Here is a 14550-nt window from a genome sequence, read left to right as displayed (position 1 = left end):
TGCAGCTTCAGACCAATGCTAACTTGTGTAGGACAAATGGATATTTAAACCCAAGATGAATTCAAAGTAGAGTGTGACTCCCTCTAGGGCATCTGATTCCAATTTGCTTTGATGTCACGTTAGGCCTTGACTCTAGATTTGTCTGTATTTATACCAGAACTGCAGTGTCAGTATGGTGCAAAACCACTTTGTACTGATGTTATAATTGTAATGAAAATGTGTTTTAAATCTACTGAAAGTACACTTTCTAAAATCATGTGACTTATAAATTCAGGTACAAATGGTTTGCAGCACTACAGAGGGATCATATATTGCACATTAAATAAAGTATAGTCTGATTGAAATGTAAACAGCAAAACTCGTCATTGCCTTGTGCTTTGTGTAGATTTTCTTGTATGCTAATATGGCAAAATCTTTTTTGTTTAAAGGCCATCTTGCATTACATTAAAGATGAATGTATTGCACAGTTATAGTCATTTTATGTGTTGCTTATGGGGCTTCTGTTCTGTTTTCTGTTTCAATTTTGTTTTGTTTAATCCCTGTTAATGTTGCATTTGTGTTGGATATTTTGTTTCTCCCCTTTCGGCAAATTATTAATCTTATTGGGAGTTAAATGTAAAGAACAGTCTGCTGGAGCAAGTTCTGTCAGAGCCCAACTCTACTTCGTACTTCTGTGTTCTAGAAACTAAAATATTTGTTTGAAAATGTTTTCTGAATGTGTTCACATGTTTTGCTTTTAAATGGTTTTCAACAATTGTTAGTCACAATTGTCATTTGGTTAAGCATTTATTTAATCATACTTCTAATATTTTTAACGCTTCCTTGTAGTCATTCAGTTATAGTCATAAAATATTGCTTTGTCTTAGGGAAAGAACGAGTGTTCAATACTCCTCTCTGTGAGCAAGGTATTGTGGGATTTGGAATTGGTGTAGCAGTTACAGGAGCAACAGCCATTGCAGAAATACAGTTTGCAGACTACATCTTTCCAGCCTTTGATCAGGTATGTAATTGCTATTACAGTGAATTACTGAACACCCTGGAAATTAGCATTTCTGTAGATTTACTAATTTTCTTCCTGTTTCAACAGACTACATTTCAAAATCTATTTATGAGTTAACCATATTACTTTCTAAAGCCTGCTAGCTAGACATAACATTTAATGAAACTTTTATTGTCTATTCAGGTGACCTTCCAGCACAATAATGAAGGATGTGAGGGTCCTTGAGAGGGCGCAGAGGAGGTTTACCAGAATTGTTCTAAGGACGAGAGATTTTAGGTACAAGATTAGGTTGGAGAAGCTGGGGTTGTTCTCCTTGGAGCACAGTAGATTGAGGAGAGATTTGGTAGACATGTAGAAGATTCTGACAGGTTTGGATTGGGCAGACAAAGAAAAGCTGTTCCCATTTGCTGATAGGTGACAAAGATTTAACATTTTGGGCAAGAGATGCTGGGGGAATGCAGCGAGTGGTAATGAACTCGCTGCCTAGGAGGGAGGTGGAAGTGGAGACTATGAATGATTTCAAAAGGAAATTAGGTGGGCTCTTAAGGGAAATAAACTTACAGGGCTACGGGGATAGAGCCGGGCAATGAAACTGATTGGATTGCTCTACAGAGAGCCGGCATGGACTCGATGAGCCCAGTGGCCTCCTTCTCTGCCGTTATGACTCTCTGCTTTCTTGCAAAGTTGTGAATATTTGTGAGAATGGGCACTGGAAACCAGATTCTGGGATCAAGTGGCACTCGTGAGTACAGTTATGCCGTGCCATATTTATGAATAAAAATATATTGCATGAAGATTTTCTCCCTTTATTCAGTTATGCCCTTCCATTATACTTATTGGACCTTACTACCTCTGTTCTTGACAATTTCCAGCTGCTTGTGATTTGATTTAGAAATAAATTTGATTCCTGTACATTTTATGCAACAGTTGAGATAAATTAAAAACTGAAAATGCCATCAACTGCTATATACATTTTGCTGTATTCTCATTTTTTTATGGTGCATTGAGTTGTGCATTATGCTGTCCTTTGCGGCTGCTGGAACCATTGACAAATTATGGCACAGAAGGAGGCCATTCAGCCCATCATGTCTGTGCTGGCAACCCCTTTAGAGGATGGTAACCTGAAGAAAAATTGGAGCAAAATATAGCATATTGTGTAAAAACTAAATTGTAATATCAAAGACGAAATGCTTGTTCCTAATTTGCTTCAATTTTTTTCCCCATTATTTATTTCAGTAGGATTAACCTTTTTGCAAAGCATTCATTTGATTGCTTAATACTGTAATAGAGTAATGAGTGCAGCCTTTTTTATTCGTTCGTGGGATATGGGCATCGCTGACAAGGCCAGCATTTATTGCCCATCCCTAATTGCCCTTGAGAAGGTGGTAGTGAGTGTCTTCGTGAACCACTGCAGTCCATGTGAGATAGGTATACCCACCGTGCTGTTAGGAAGGGAGTTCCAGGATTTTGGCCCAGAGACAGTGAAGGAACGGCAATATAGTTCCAAGTCAGGATGGTGTGTGTGGCTTGGAGGGGAACTTGCAGATGGTGGTGTTCCCATGCGACTGCTGCCTTTTCCTTCTAGGTGGTAGAGTTCCCGGGTTTGGAAGGTGTTATCGAAGGAGCATTGGTGCAGTGCTGCAGTGCATCTTGTAGATGGTACACGCTGCTGCCACTGTGCGTCGGTGGTGAAGGGAGTGAATGTTAGTAGATGGGGTGCCAATCAAGCAGGCTGCTTTGTCCTGGATGGTGTCGAGCTTCTTGAGTGTTGTTGGAGCTGCACCCATCCAGGCAAGTGGAGAGTATTCCATCACACTCCTGACTTGTCCCTTATAGAAGGTGGACGGTCTTTGGGGAGTCAGGTGGTTAGTTACTCGCCACAGGATTCCTAGCCTCTGACCTGCTCTTGTAGCCACGGTATTTATATGGCTACCCCAGTTCAGTTACTGATCAATGATAACCCCCAGGATGTTGATAGTGGGCAATTCAGTGATCGTAATGCTATTGAGTGTCAAAGGGGGATGGTTAGATTCTCTCTTGTTAGAGATGGTCATTGCCTGGCATTTGTGTGGCATGACTGTTACCTGCCACTTATCAGCCCAAGCCTGGATATTGTCCAGGTGTTGCTGCATTTCTACACCGACTGCTTCAGAATTTGAGGAGTCGCGAATGGTGCTGAACATTGTGCAATCATCACCAAACATCCCCCTTCTGACCTTATGATTGAAGAAAGATGATTGATGAAGCAGCTGAAGATGGTTGGGCCTCGGACACTACCCTGAGGGACTCCTGCAGTGATGTCCTGGAGCTGAGATAATTGATCTCCAACAACCACAACCATTTTCCTTTGCACTAGGTATGACTCCAACCAGTGGAGAGTTTTCCCCCATTTCCCATTGATTCCAGTTTTGCTAGGGCTCCTTGATGCCATACTCTGTCAAGGGCAGTCACTGTCACCTCACCTCTTGAGTTCAGCTCTTTTGTCCATGTTTGAACCAAGGCTGTAATGAGGTCAGGAGCTGAGTGGCCCTGGCGGAGTCCAAACTGAGCGTCACTGAGCAGGTTATTGCTAAGCAAGTGCTGCTTGATGGCACTGTCGACGACACTTTCCATCACTTTACTGATTGAGAGTAGACTGATGGAGTGGTACTGGGGTAGCACGCGGAGTGAATCGAATTGGCTGAAGACTGGCACCTGTGATGTTGGGGACTTCAAGAGGAGGTCGAGATGGATCATCCACTCGGTATTTCTGGTTGAAGATTGTTCCAAATGCTTCAGCCTTATCTTTTGCACTGCTGTGCTGGGCTCCCCATCATTGAAGATGGGATGTTTGTGCAGCCACCTCCTCCTGTCAGTTGTTTAATTGTCCACCACCATTCACAACTGGATGTGGCAGGACTGCAGAGCTTGGATCTGATCCATTGGTTGTTGGATTGCTTAGCTCTGTCTATCGCATGTTTAGCATGCAAGTTGTCCAGGGTTGTTATCTCACCAGGTTGGCACCTCATTTGAGGTATGCCTGGTGCTGCTCCTGTCATGCCCTGTTGCACTCTTTATTGAACCAGGGTTGGTCCCCTGGCTTGATGGTAATGGTAGAGTGGGGGATATGCCGGGCCGTGAGGTTACAGATTGTGGTTGAGTACAATTCTGCTGCTGCTGATGACTCACAGCGCCTCATGGATGCCCAGTTTTGCATTGCTATATCTGTTCGAAATCTGTCTCATTTAGCACGGTGGAAGTGTCACACAACATGATGGAGGGTATTGTCAATGTGAAGAAAGGACTCTGTCTCCACAAGGACCGTGTGGTGATCACTCCTATCCATAATGTCACAAACATAAAGATCTGCAGTCAAGTATGTTTTTCCCTCTTGTTGGTTCCCTCACCACCTGCAGCAGAACCAGCCTAGTAGCTATATCCTTTAGGACTCTGCCAGCTTGGTCAGTAATGATGCTACCCAGCCATTGTTGGTGATGGACATTGAAGTCCGCCACCCAGAGTCCATTCTGTGCCCTTGCTATGCTTAGTGCTTCCTCCAAGTGGTGTTCAACGTGGAGGAGTACTGATACATAAGCTGAGGGAGGGCAGTAGTTGGTAATCAGCAGGTGGTTTCCTTGCCTATGTTTGACCTGATGCCATGAGACTCCTTGGGGTCTGGAGTCGATGTTGAGGACTCCCAGGGCAACTCCTTCCTGACTGTATACCACTGTGCTGCCACCTCTGCTGGGTCTGTCCTGCCGGTGGGGCAGGACATACCCAGGAATGGTAATGACAGTGTCTGGGACATTGTCTGTAAGGTATGATTCGGTGAGTATGACTGTGTCAGGCTGTTGCTTGACTAGTCTATTGGACAGCTCTCCCAACTTTGGCACAGGGTCCTCCGATGTTAGTAAGGAGGACTTTGCAGGGTCACCAGGGCTGGATTTGTCGTTGTCAAAGTGTACTCACAAAAAGCTATTTGAAAACATAACATTCACTAAGCTTTTCCTTGTGAATTAATACTTTGGGATAATATGTTTCCAAATGCCAGTTGTTTAGTTTTATTACTTTGTACTGATATTTTTAAATTTAAAAATTGGTTTTGGTTGTTAAAAGCAGTGGTTGGTCTGAGATGGGGGTTCGTTAAGGCTACTCGTTGAGGCCTGGTTGTCTTGGGAAAGCAATATCTTTCCTTATTCATTGAACTGCCTTATTAAATTAATCATCTAGAGGAGAAAAGGGGAGGGGAATCACCTTGGACCAGATAATTTAAGAAAGTCATGCTGTTGTTAGCTGCTTTAAATAGATGATCTTGTATGGAAGGTATTGTTCTCAATTGCACATTAGCTGTCTTTCTAGCATTATAAACACCATTTTAATCAGTTTCAAATAATTTTCAATATTTTCCTGTGCTGTGAAATAGGTACTGTTGTTAGTAAAACTTACTCTTTCAAAAGTTGAGGTAATTCTGAGTTCTGAGTTAAGTTTTGGTTTAGTGAATGGGCCAAACAGTAGCCCAAGGCAGGTTGCTGTGTGACTATAATGTGGCTGAAAATTCCAAGGCTCCAAAGAATCCTTCAAATTAATTTCTTGGAACTAATTTTTTTATGGAAAGAGTGTTTTAGTGAGAAAGTTGTATCAACTACCAGGTTACATATTGCCAAACAGTTTGCTAATATCATATCCAAGGCACACACCGTTCTGACCTGGACATAAAATCACTGTACTTTCGTTATTGTTGAGTCAGTATCCTGGGATTCATTTTCTAATATCATCACGGGAATACCATTGCCACAAGGGCTCAGATAAACGAGGGATGGCAATGAGCACAGTCTTGCTAGCACTGCACACGTCCCATAATTATTGATGCTGATCCGTCAGGTGCCCTTTTCTGCATTATGTTCTCAAATTTAGTTTAATTTAGACCTTTATTATATTCCTTTGCCATTTTTATTTCTCCATTTTGTGACTCTCAAAGTTTTTTGTACAGTTATTATGATGGTGTATCATTTACTTTTCATTTTTTGATCATAACAAATCTTAGGATCTGGTTAAAGGGCAAATTCCTTACTGAATATATGGACTAATATCGGTGCAAAAGTGTTAATTTGAAGTTATTTCATACAATAGGTTGTGCTTATTGGCAAGATCCAGGTTGCAGGGATTTTTGCCAGCTTGCAGGAATTGCCCTGTCAAGAGAATTATGGATTGAAAATTGATAAATTGCTATTTACCAGGAGCTTGGAATGATTGTTTCCCTCCTGCCTATGGTGGAGTGCTAGTTACATCACAGCAGGGTAGTAACTTGGTGTAAGATCCTGAGTATCGACTCATATCTTATTATTCTGTGTTGCAGTGAAATTGATTTTATTTTTCACAATATGGGCTGAAATGTCGAGAAAGCTTTAAAGGATGTCTGGGAGTGAGGAATAAAAGTGAACTTTATAACGCATTTTTGCAAATAGTTTTTTATTAGCAATTTTAACCCCTATACTACAAGCATTATCTGCTCAAATGGATTGGCTGCAAGTGCGTAGTTGTAATGACAGCTACAGGCTGCATAACTTGCCATGTCGCTCAGTCACCTTTTTAGTTTTCATTCTAATCAGGAGGCATCTGAAACATTAAAAAAAAATCAGCAGCCAACTGGTACTGAATATCCCAGGCCACTGAGAACTGAAGAAAAAGTCGACCCTTTGGAACATTATAAAGCTTGTTGGTGCTGCAGGCTTGCAGCTGTGAAGGCAAGTTTCCAGCTGTACCTCTTGGCTTTGAATGGTGAAGGTGCATGTTAAAGGATTGATGACGTTGCTGTATCTGATCTATTGCCAAACTTTAGACAGCTAAAATAAAAACAAATTGTGAAGTTAGGTCAACATAATCAGAAATAAATGATACTATTTTGGACAGTGTCCTTTGTCAGAACCAAAAAATAAAATCTAATCAAGCATTTTATAACAGTATCTGAAAAAAATTGAGAGAAGGAGCAAGCTAAATACATGTGAAGAACAGATATAGCATTCAGAAAAGAGAAGATTAATGGGTCAGTAGTCTGCAGTTAGTTTGTGGAAACACATATTAGCAACCAAGTTCAGAAAAGTAGTTGAACTTATTTTGTTATACCCAATGCTAAACAACAAATATTCATGATGTATTTGGATTTCTTTATTTTTTAAAGGATGAACATATGGACTTGTTAGTGTTTAAAAATAAGCACAATGAGTTACTTTGTGGTATCTGTGTGAGCAGCGCTTTAGCAAGACATTGATGCTCAGCATCCTAAACAGTCAGTACCTTGGGTATAGACAATGACAAGCAAACCTGTCCCCAGAGATGTCTTGCATTAATAACTGCAAGTTGCTGTTGAGCCCCAAAACATGAACCCAAAAATATTAGTGAAAAACCAATCTCAACAAACCTCCTCTGTCCAAAAGTAAAGTTCACTGATTCCCAAGCTTTAAACTTCTTCAGTCATATCCCTCACTCTACCATTACCATCAAGTGGAGGGGAATCAACCCTGGTTCAATAAAGCGTGCAGGAGGGTGTACCAGGAGCAGCACCAGGCATACCTAAAAATGAGGTGTCAACCCGGTGAAGCTACAACAGAGGACTACATGCATCATAAGCAGCAGAAGCAGCATGCAATAGACTGAACTAAGCGATCCCACAGCCAACGGGTCAGGTCTACGCTTTGCAGTCCTGCCACATCCAGTCGTGAATGGTGGTAGACAATTAAACAGCTAACAGGAGGAGGTAGCTCCACAAATATCCCCATCCTTAATGAAGGGGGAGCCCAACACATCAGTGCAAAAGAAAAGGCTGAAGCTTTTGTAACTATCTTCAGCCAGAAGTGCTGGGTTGATGATCCATCTCTGCCTCTTCCTGAGGTCCCCAGTATCACAGATGCCAGTCTTCACCCAATCTGATTCACTCCATGTGATATCAAGAAACGACTGAAGGCACTGGATACTGCAAAGGCCTGACTACATTCCGGCAATAGTACTGAAGACTTGTGCTCCAGAACTGGCCGTGCCCCTAGCCAAGTTCTTCAAATACAGCTACAACACTGGCATCTACTCGACAGGCAAGTGGATTTTTGAGTCAGAGTTTTACCATTTGGTCAATCTGCACCTCTAACAAGGCATCAATATGCTGTCTTCTGTTTTTAATCTGTCAGCTCTGATGCACTCTGATCTGAAATCATGCATAGCTTCTGATTTGCTGAAGGTTTGCAGATATTGGCTAAGTACTGCAAACAACAAGAAAACAAACCGCAGAGGCATAAATCTCTAACAGCAGGAACAATGTCATCAGTCCGTTAATAAACATGTCTGATACATTTTGTTATGTACACCATTTCCACATTACTGGACTGGAATGAAACCAATCTATTTCAAGAGTGAGAACTTGTATTCAACAAATGCTGCACTTCTTAACCACCTTATCGACCTGTCCTGCTACCTTCAGGGATCTGTGGACATTCACTCCAAGGTCCCTCACTTTCTCTACACCTCTCAGTATTTTCCCATTAATCGTGTATTCCTTTGCCTTGTTTGACCTTCCCAAAAGCACCATTTCACCCTTCTCTGGTTTGAATTCTATTTGCCATTTTTCTCCCACCTGACCAGTCCATTGATATCTTCCTGCAGCCTACAGCTATTCTCCTCGCTATTTACCACACGGCCAATCTTTGTGTCATCTGCAAACTTCTTGATCATGCCCCCTGCATTTATGTCCAAATTATCAATATATACCACAAAAAGCAGGGGACCGAGTACTGAGCCCTGCGGAAGACCATTGGAAACTGCCCACCAGTCGCAAAAAACACCCGTCAAGAATGACCCTTTGTTTCCTGCCACTGTGCCATTTTTGTACCCACCTTGCTATATTTCCCTGGATCCCATGAGATGTTATTTTACCATGTGGGACCTTGTCAAAAGCCTTGCTAAAATCCATTTAGACCACATCAACTGTACTATCCTCATTAATCTTCCTTGTTACTTCAAAAAATTCAATCAAGTTAGTCAGACAAGATCCTCCCTTAACAAATCCTTGCTCACTGTCCTTGATTAATCTGTCCCTTTCTAAGTGACAGTTTATCCTGTCTCTCAGAATTGATTTCAATAATTTGCCCACTACTGAGTTTAGACTGATTGTCCTGTAATTATTTGCTCTATCCCTTGCTTCCTTTTTAAGCGGAGGTACAACGTTAGCAGTCATCCAATCCTCCGGCACCACACCTGTATCCAGTGAGGACTGGAAAACTGCTGACAGAGATAGTAAAATCCACCTTGTTGGTCCTTCTTTTACTGAAGGAGCCGTGATCTAAGTATGTTTTAAGATTTCTTGGTATAAATGACAAGAAAAATTATGTGTTGGAGATTTTGGGAAAAGAAAACATAGAATGCTAGTTTTTCTGCCCGTTGCTCATTAATGTGTGGAAATATGTGAAAACCCTCAAAGCCTAATTATGTACTGTACATAATGAATGTGGTGCCATATTCATGTTTTGGCAGACTAAATACAATTAAAATTAAATGACAGTGACTATCACTAAGTCAGATTATTGCAAATTTCTCCCATAACTTGAGGGTATTTTTTTTCTATGAAGTTTTTTTTTGTTATTTTCCCTATCCTGTCTTGAAAGTGCATTTAGCATGCTCCAATTGGTAATTTTTGGCTCTGGTAGCTTTGGGCAAGAGATTGGAAAGAAATCAGCCAGTATCTTTGCTCCTGTTGTTATCCAGTGATTCTTGCTAAAAAGTACAGGTATCTTGGAGGGTTGTGGGGCTGGAGGAGATCACAGAGATAGGGAGGGACAAAGCCATTTGAGAACAAGGCTGAGAATTTTAAAATTGAGGTTTAATCAGAAGCCTGTGCCGGTCAGCCAACGCAGGGATGGTGGCTGAACGGGATTTGGTGTGAGTTAAGACATGGGCAACAGAATTTTAGTCATTATTACAGCACAGAAGGAGGCTGTTCAGCTCATCGAGTCCATGTTGATTCTCTGTAGAGCAGTCTAGTTAGTCCTATTCCCCTGTTCTATCCCTGTAGCCCTTTAAGTTTTTTTTCCATCCACTTTTCTTTTGAAATCACTGATCATCTCAGCTTCCACCACTCTCATAGGCAGCAAGTTCCAGGGCATTATCACTCCTGTATAAAACAAAAAGTTATTCCTTGTATTTCCTCTGCATCTCTTGCCCAAAATCTTAAATCTGTCTCCCCTAGTCTGTGTATCATCAGCTAATGGGAACAGCTTATCTGCCTACCTTTATCTAAATCTGTCATAATCTTGCACAACTCTATCAAATCTTCCCTCCATCTCCTTTGTTCCAAAGAGAGAAACCTCAGCTTTTCCAAGCTAACCTTGCAGCTAAAATCTCTCATCTCTGGAACCATTTTGTTAAATTTCCTCTGCACCCTCTCAAGGACCCTCACATCCTTCCTGAAATGTGCTGACCACAGCTGGACGCAATACTTTAGTTGAGGCTTAACCAGAGCTTTATAAAGGTTCAGCATAACTTCCCTGCTTTTGTACTCAATTCCTCATTATGAAGCCCAAGATTCCATATGCTTTACTAACTACTCTCTCAATATGTCCTGCCACCTTCAAAGATCTATGCACTTGAAGCCCCAGGTCCCTCTGTCCCTGCACACTCTTTAGAATAGTGCCATTAGGTCTACATTGCTTCTCCCCATCCCTTCTGCCAAAATGCATCACCCCACACTTCTCTGTATTAAATTCCAACTGCCATTTGTCTGCCTATTCTGCCAGCTTATCCATATTGTGTTGCAGTCGATTTGTATTATCTTTGCTGTTTGCCAAGTTCGGTATCATTGGAAAATTTTGAAATTTTACTGAGTATTCCGATATTCAAGTCTTAAATAAGCAGTGTTCCTAGCACTTAACCTTGGGAATACCATTGTTTACCATCTTCCAGTCTGGAAAACCAACCATTTACCATGACTCGCTGTTTTCTGTCCTTAAGCCAATTTTTTATCCAAACTGGTACTGACCCTCCAATTCAGTGAGTCTCAGTTTTGTGAACCAACCTTTTATGTGGTACTTTGTCAAAGGCTTTCTTAACATCCATATAAACAACATTCCCTTCATGACCCTTCTCTGTTAGTTCAGCAAAAAAAATCACAGAATCACAGAATTGTTACAGCACAGAAGAAGGCCATTCAGCCCATCATGTCTGCACTGGCTCTCTGAAAGAGCAATTCCCTCAGTCCTATTCCCCTGCCTTCTCCTCATAACTCTTGCATTCTTCCTTTTCATGTAACTCTCTAATTCCCTTTTGAAATGCTTCAATTGAACCTGCCTCCACCACTTTCTCAGACAGTGGATTCCAGACCTTAACCACTCTCTGCAAGAACAAGTTTTTCCTCATGTCACTTTTGCTTCTTACCAAATACTTTAAATCTGTGCCCTCTCGTTTTCGATCCTTTCATGATTGGGAACAGTTTCTCTCTATCTACTCTGTCCAGACCTCTCATGATTTTGAATACCTCTATCAAATCACCTCTCAGCCTTCTCTTCAAGGAAAACAGTCCCAACTTCTCCAGTCTGTCTTCATAATTGAAATTCCTCATCCCTGAAACCATTCTCTTGAATCTCTTCTGTACTCTCTCCAATGCCCTCATGTCTTTCCTCAAGTGCGGCTCCCAGAACTGGATGTAATACTCCAGCTGAGGCCAAACTAGTGTCTTATACAAGTTCAACATAACTTCCTTGCTGTTGTATTCTATGCCTCTGTTGTTAAAGCCCAGGATATTGTATGCTTTATCAACTGCTCTCTTAACCTGTCCTGCCACCTTCAATGACTTATGCACGTATACACCTTGGCCCCTCTGCTCCTGCATCCCCTTTAGAATTGTGCCCTTTATTCTTTATTCTCTCTACATGTTATTCCTACCAAAATGAATCGCCTCACATTTCTCTGCATTGAACTTCATCTGCCACCTGTCTGCCCATTCCACCAACTTGTCTATGTTCTTTTGAAGTTCTACACTCTCCTCACAGTTCACAATGCTTCCGAGTTTAGTATCATCTGCAAACTTTGAAATTGTGCCCTGTACACCAAGGTGTATCAATATATATCAGGAAAAGCAAGGGTCCCAGCACTGATCCCTGGGGAACTCCACTACAAACTTTCCTCCAGTCTGAAAAACATCCATTAACCACTACTCTTTGTTTCCTGTCACTCAGCAATTTTCATAACCATGTTGCTACCATCCCTTTTATTCCATGAGCTACAAGTTTAGTTTAGTTTAGAGATACAGCACTGAAACAGGCCCTTCGGCCCACCGAGTCTGTGCCGACCATCGACCACCCATTTATACTAATCCTACACTAATTCCATATTCCTACCACATCCCCACCTGTCCCTATATTTACCTACCACCTACCTATACTAGGGGCAATTTATAATGGCCAATTAACCTATCAACCAGCAAGTCTTTGGCATGTGGGAGGAAACCGGAGGAAACCCACGCAGACACAGGGAGAACTTGCAAACTCCACACAGGCAGTACCCAGAATTGAACCCGGGTTGCTGGAGCTGTGAGGCTGCGGTGCTAACCACTGCGCCACTGTGCCGCAGACTTCTTACACAAGTCTGTGGCACTGTATCAGATACCTTTTGAAAGTCCATGTACATCACATCAACAGCATTGCCCTCATCAACCCTTTCTGTTACCTCCTCAAAAAACTCCAGCAAGTTAGTTAAACATGATTTTCCCTTAGGAAATCCATGCTGGCTTTCCTTAATTAACTTGCATTTGTCCATGTGACTATTGATTTTGTCCTGAATTATTTTTTCGAGAAGTTTTCCCACCAGTGAAGTTAAAGTGACTGGCCTGTAGTTGCTGGGCTTATCTTTGCACCCTTTTTTGAACAAGGGTGTAACGTTTGCAATTCTCCAGTCCTCTGGCACCACCCCAGAGTCTAAGGAAGACAGCTAGTGCCTCTGCGATTTCCACCCTCATTTCCCTCAGTATCCTTGGATGCATTTCATCTGGCCCTGGTGTTTTATCCACTTTAAGTTCAGACAGCCTATCTAATACTTTCTCTTTATCAATTTTAAACCCCTCTAGTGTCTGACTTACCTCCTCTTTCAATATTGCCTGGGTTGCATCATTTTCCTTGGTAAAGACAGATGCAAAGTATTCATTTAATACCTCAGCTACTCTCTGCCTCAATGTGTAATTTCCCTTTCTGATCTCTAATCGGCCCCACTCCTCCTTTTAACACCCTTTTACTATTTATATGCCTATAGAAAACTTTGGGATTTCCTTTACTGCTCGCTGCCAGTCTCTTTTCATGCTCTCTCTTTGCTTTTCTTATTTGCTTTTTCACTTCCCCTCAGGACCTTCTCTATTCAGCATAGTTCTCAATAGTATTTTCGACCTGGCATCTGTTATAAGCACACTTTTTCTTCTTTATCTTAATTTCTACCTCTTGTCATCCAGGTGGCTCTGGATTTGTTTTCTCTACTTTTCCACTTCGAGGGAACATACCTTGACTGTGCCCGAACTATCTCTTTTTGAAGGTAGACCATTGTTCATCTACCGGGTTCCTGCCTGCTGTTGACTCCAATTTATTCGCTCCAGCTCTGCTCTTACCCCATTGAAGTTGGCCTTCCCCCAGTTAATTATTCTTACCCTGGATTGCTCCTTATCCTTTTCCATAGTCAGCCTAAACCTTATGATACAAAGATCACTGTCCCCTAAATGGTCTCCTACTGATACTTGGCCCACCTCATTCCCAAGAATCAGGTCAAGCAGTGCCTCCTTTCTTGTTGGACATACTGTTGTAGAAAGTTTTCCTGAACACTCTCTAGGAACTCTTGCCCTTCACTACCCTTTACACTACTATTATCCCAGTCTATGTTTGGATAATTAAAGTCCCCCATTAAAACTACCCTATAATTTTTGCAACTCTCTGTAATTTCCTTGCAAATCTGTTCCTCCATGTCCTTCCCACGAGCTGGTGGCGTATAGAATACACCGAGCAACGTAACTGCACCTTTTTTGTTCTTTAGCTCTAGCCAAATTGATTTGGTCCTCGACTGTGGTGAGGGAACCAACAAGAGGGGAAAACATACTTGACCTCGTCCTCACTAATCTGGCTGCCGCAGATGCATCTGTCCATGATAGTATTGATAGGAGTGACCACCGCACAATCCTTGTGGAGACGAAGTCCCTCCTTCACATTGAAGATACCTTCCTTTGTGGTGTGTGGCACTACCACCGTGCTAAATGGGATAGATTTCGAACAGATCTAGCAATGCAAAACTGGGCATCCATGAGGCGCTGTGGACCATCAGCAGCAGCAGAATTGTACTCAACCACAATCTGTAACCTCCTGGCCCGGCATATCCACAACTTTACCATGACCATCAAGCCAGGAGACCAACCCTGGTTCAATGAAGAGTGCAGGAGAGCATGCCAGGAGCAGCACCAGGCATACCTCAAAATGAGGTGTCAATCTGGTGAAGCTACGCCACAGGACTATCTGTGTGTCAAACTGCATAAGCAGCATGCGACAGACAGAGCTAAGCGATCC

The 14550-nt window shown here is 42.1% G+C and overlaps 1 protein-coding gene across 2 annotated transcripts in view; it reads left to right on the top strand.

Annotated features, from left to right (window-relative positions):
- Positions 1-14550, top strand: part of bckdhb (branched chain keto acid dehydrogenase E1 subunit beta) — a 372243-nt gene that overhangs the window by 71475 nt on the left and 286218 nt on the right. For both annotated transcript variants that reach the window (XM_068026695.1, XM_068026696.1), the window contains exon 4: positions 867-1000. In XM_068026695.1, the coding sequence (XP_067882796.1) occupies positions 867-1000 (134 nt within the window). The remainder of the gene's footprint in view (positions 1-866; positions 1001-14550) is intronic.

Source organism: Heterodontus francisci, chromosome 3 (genome assembly GCF_036365525.1).
Source record: "Heterodontus francisci isolate sHetFra1 chromosome 3, sHetFra1.hap1, whole genome shotgun sequence".
NCBI lineage: Eukaryota > Metazoa > Chordata > Chondrichthyes > Heterodontiformes > Heterodontidae > Heterodontus > Heterodontus francisci.
The sequence above is the reverse complement of the archived record's forward strand: the minus strand, read 5'-3'. Positions and strand labels throughout refer to the sequence as shown.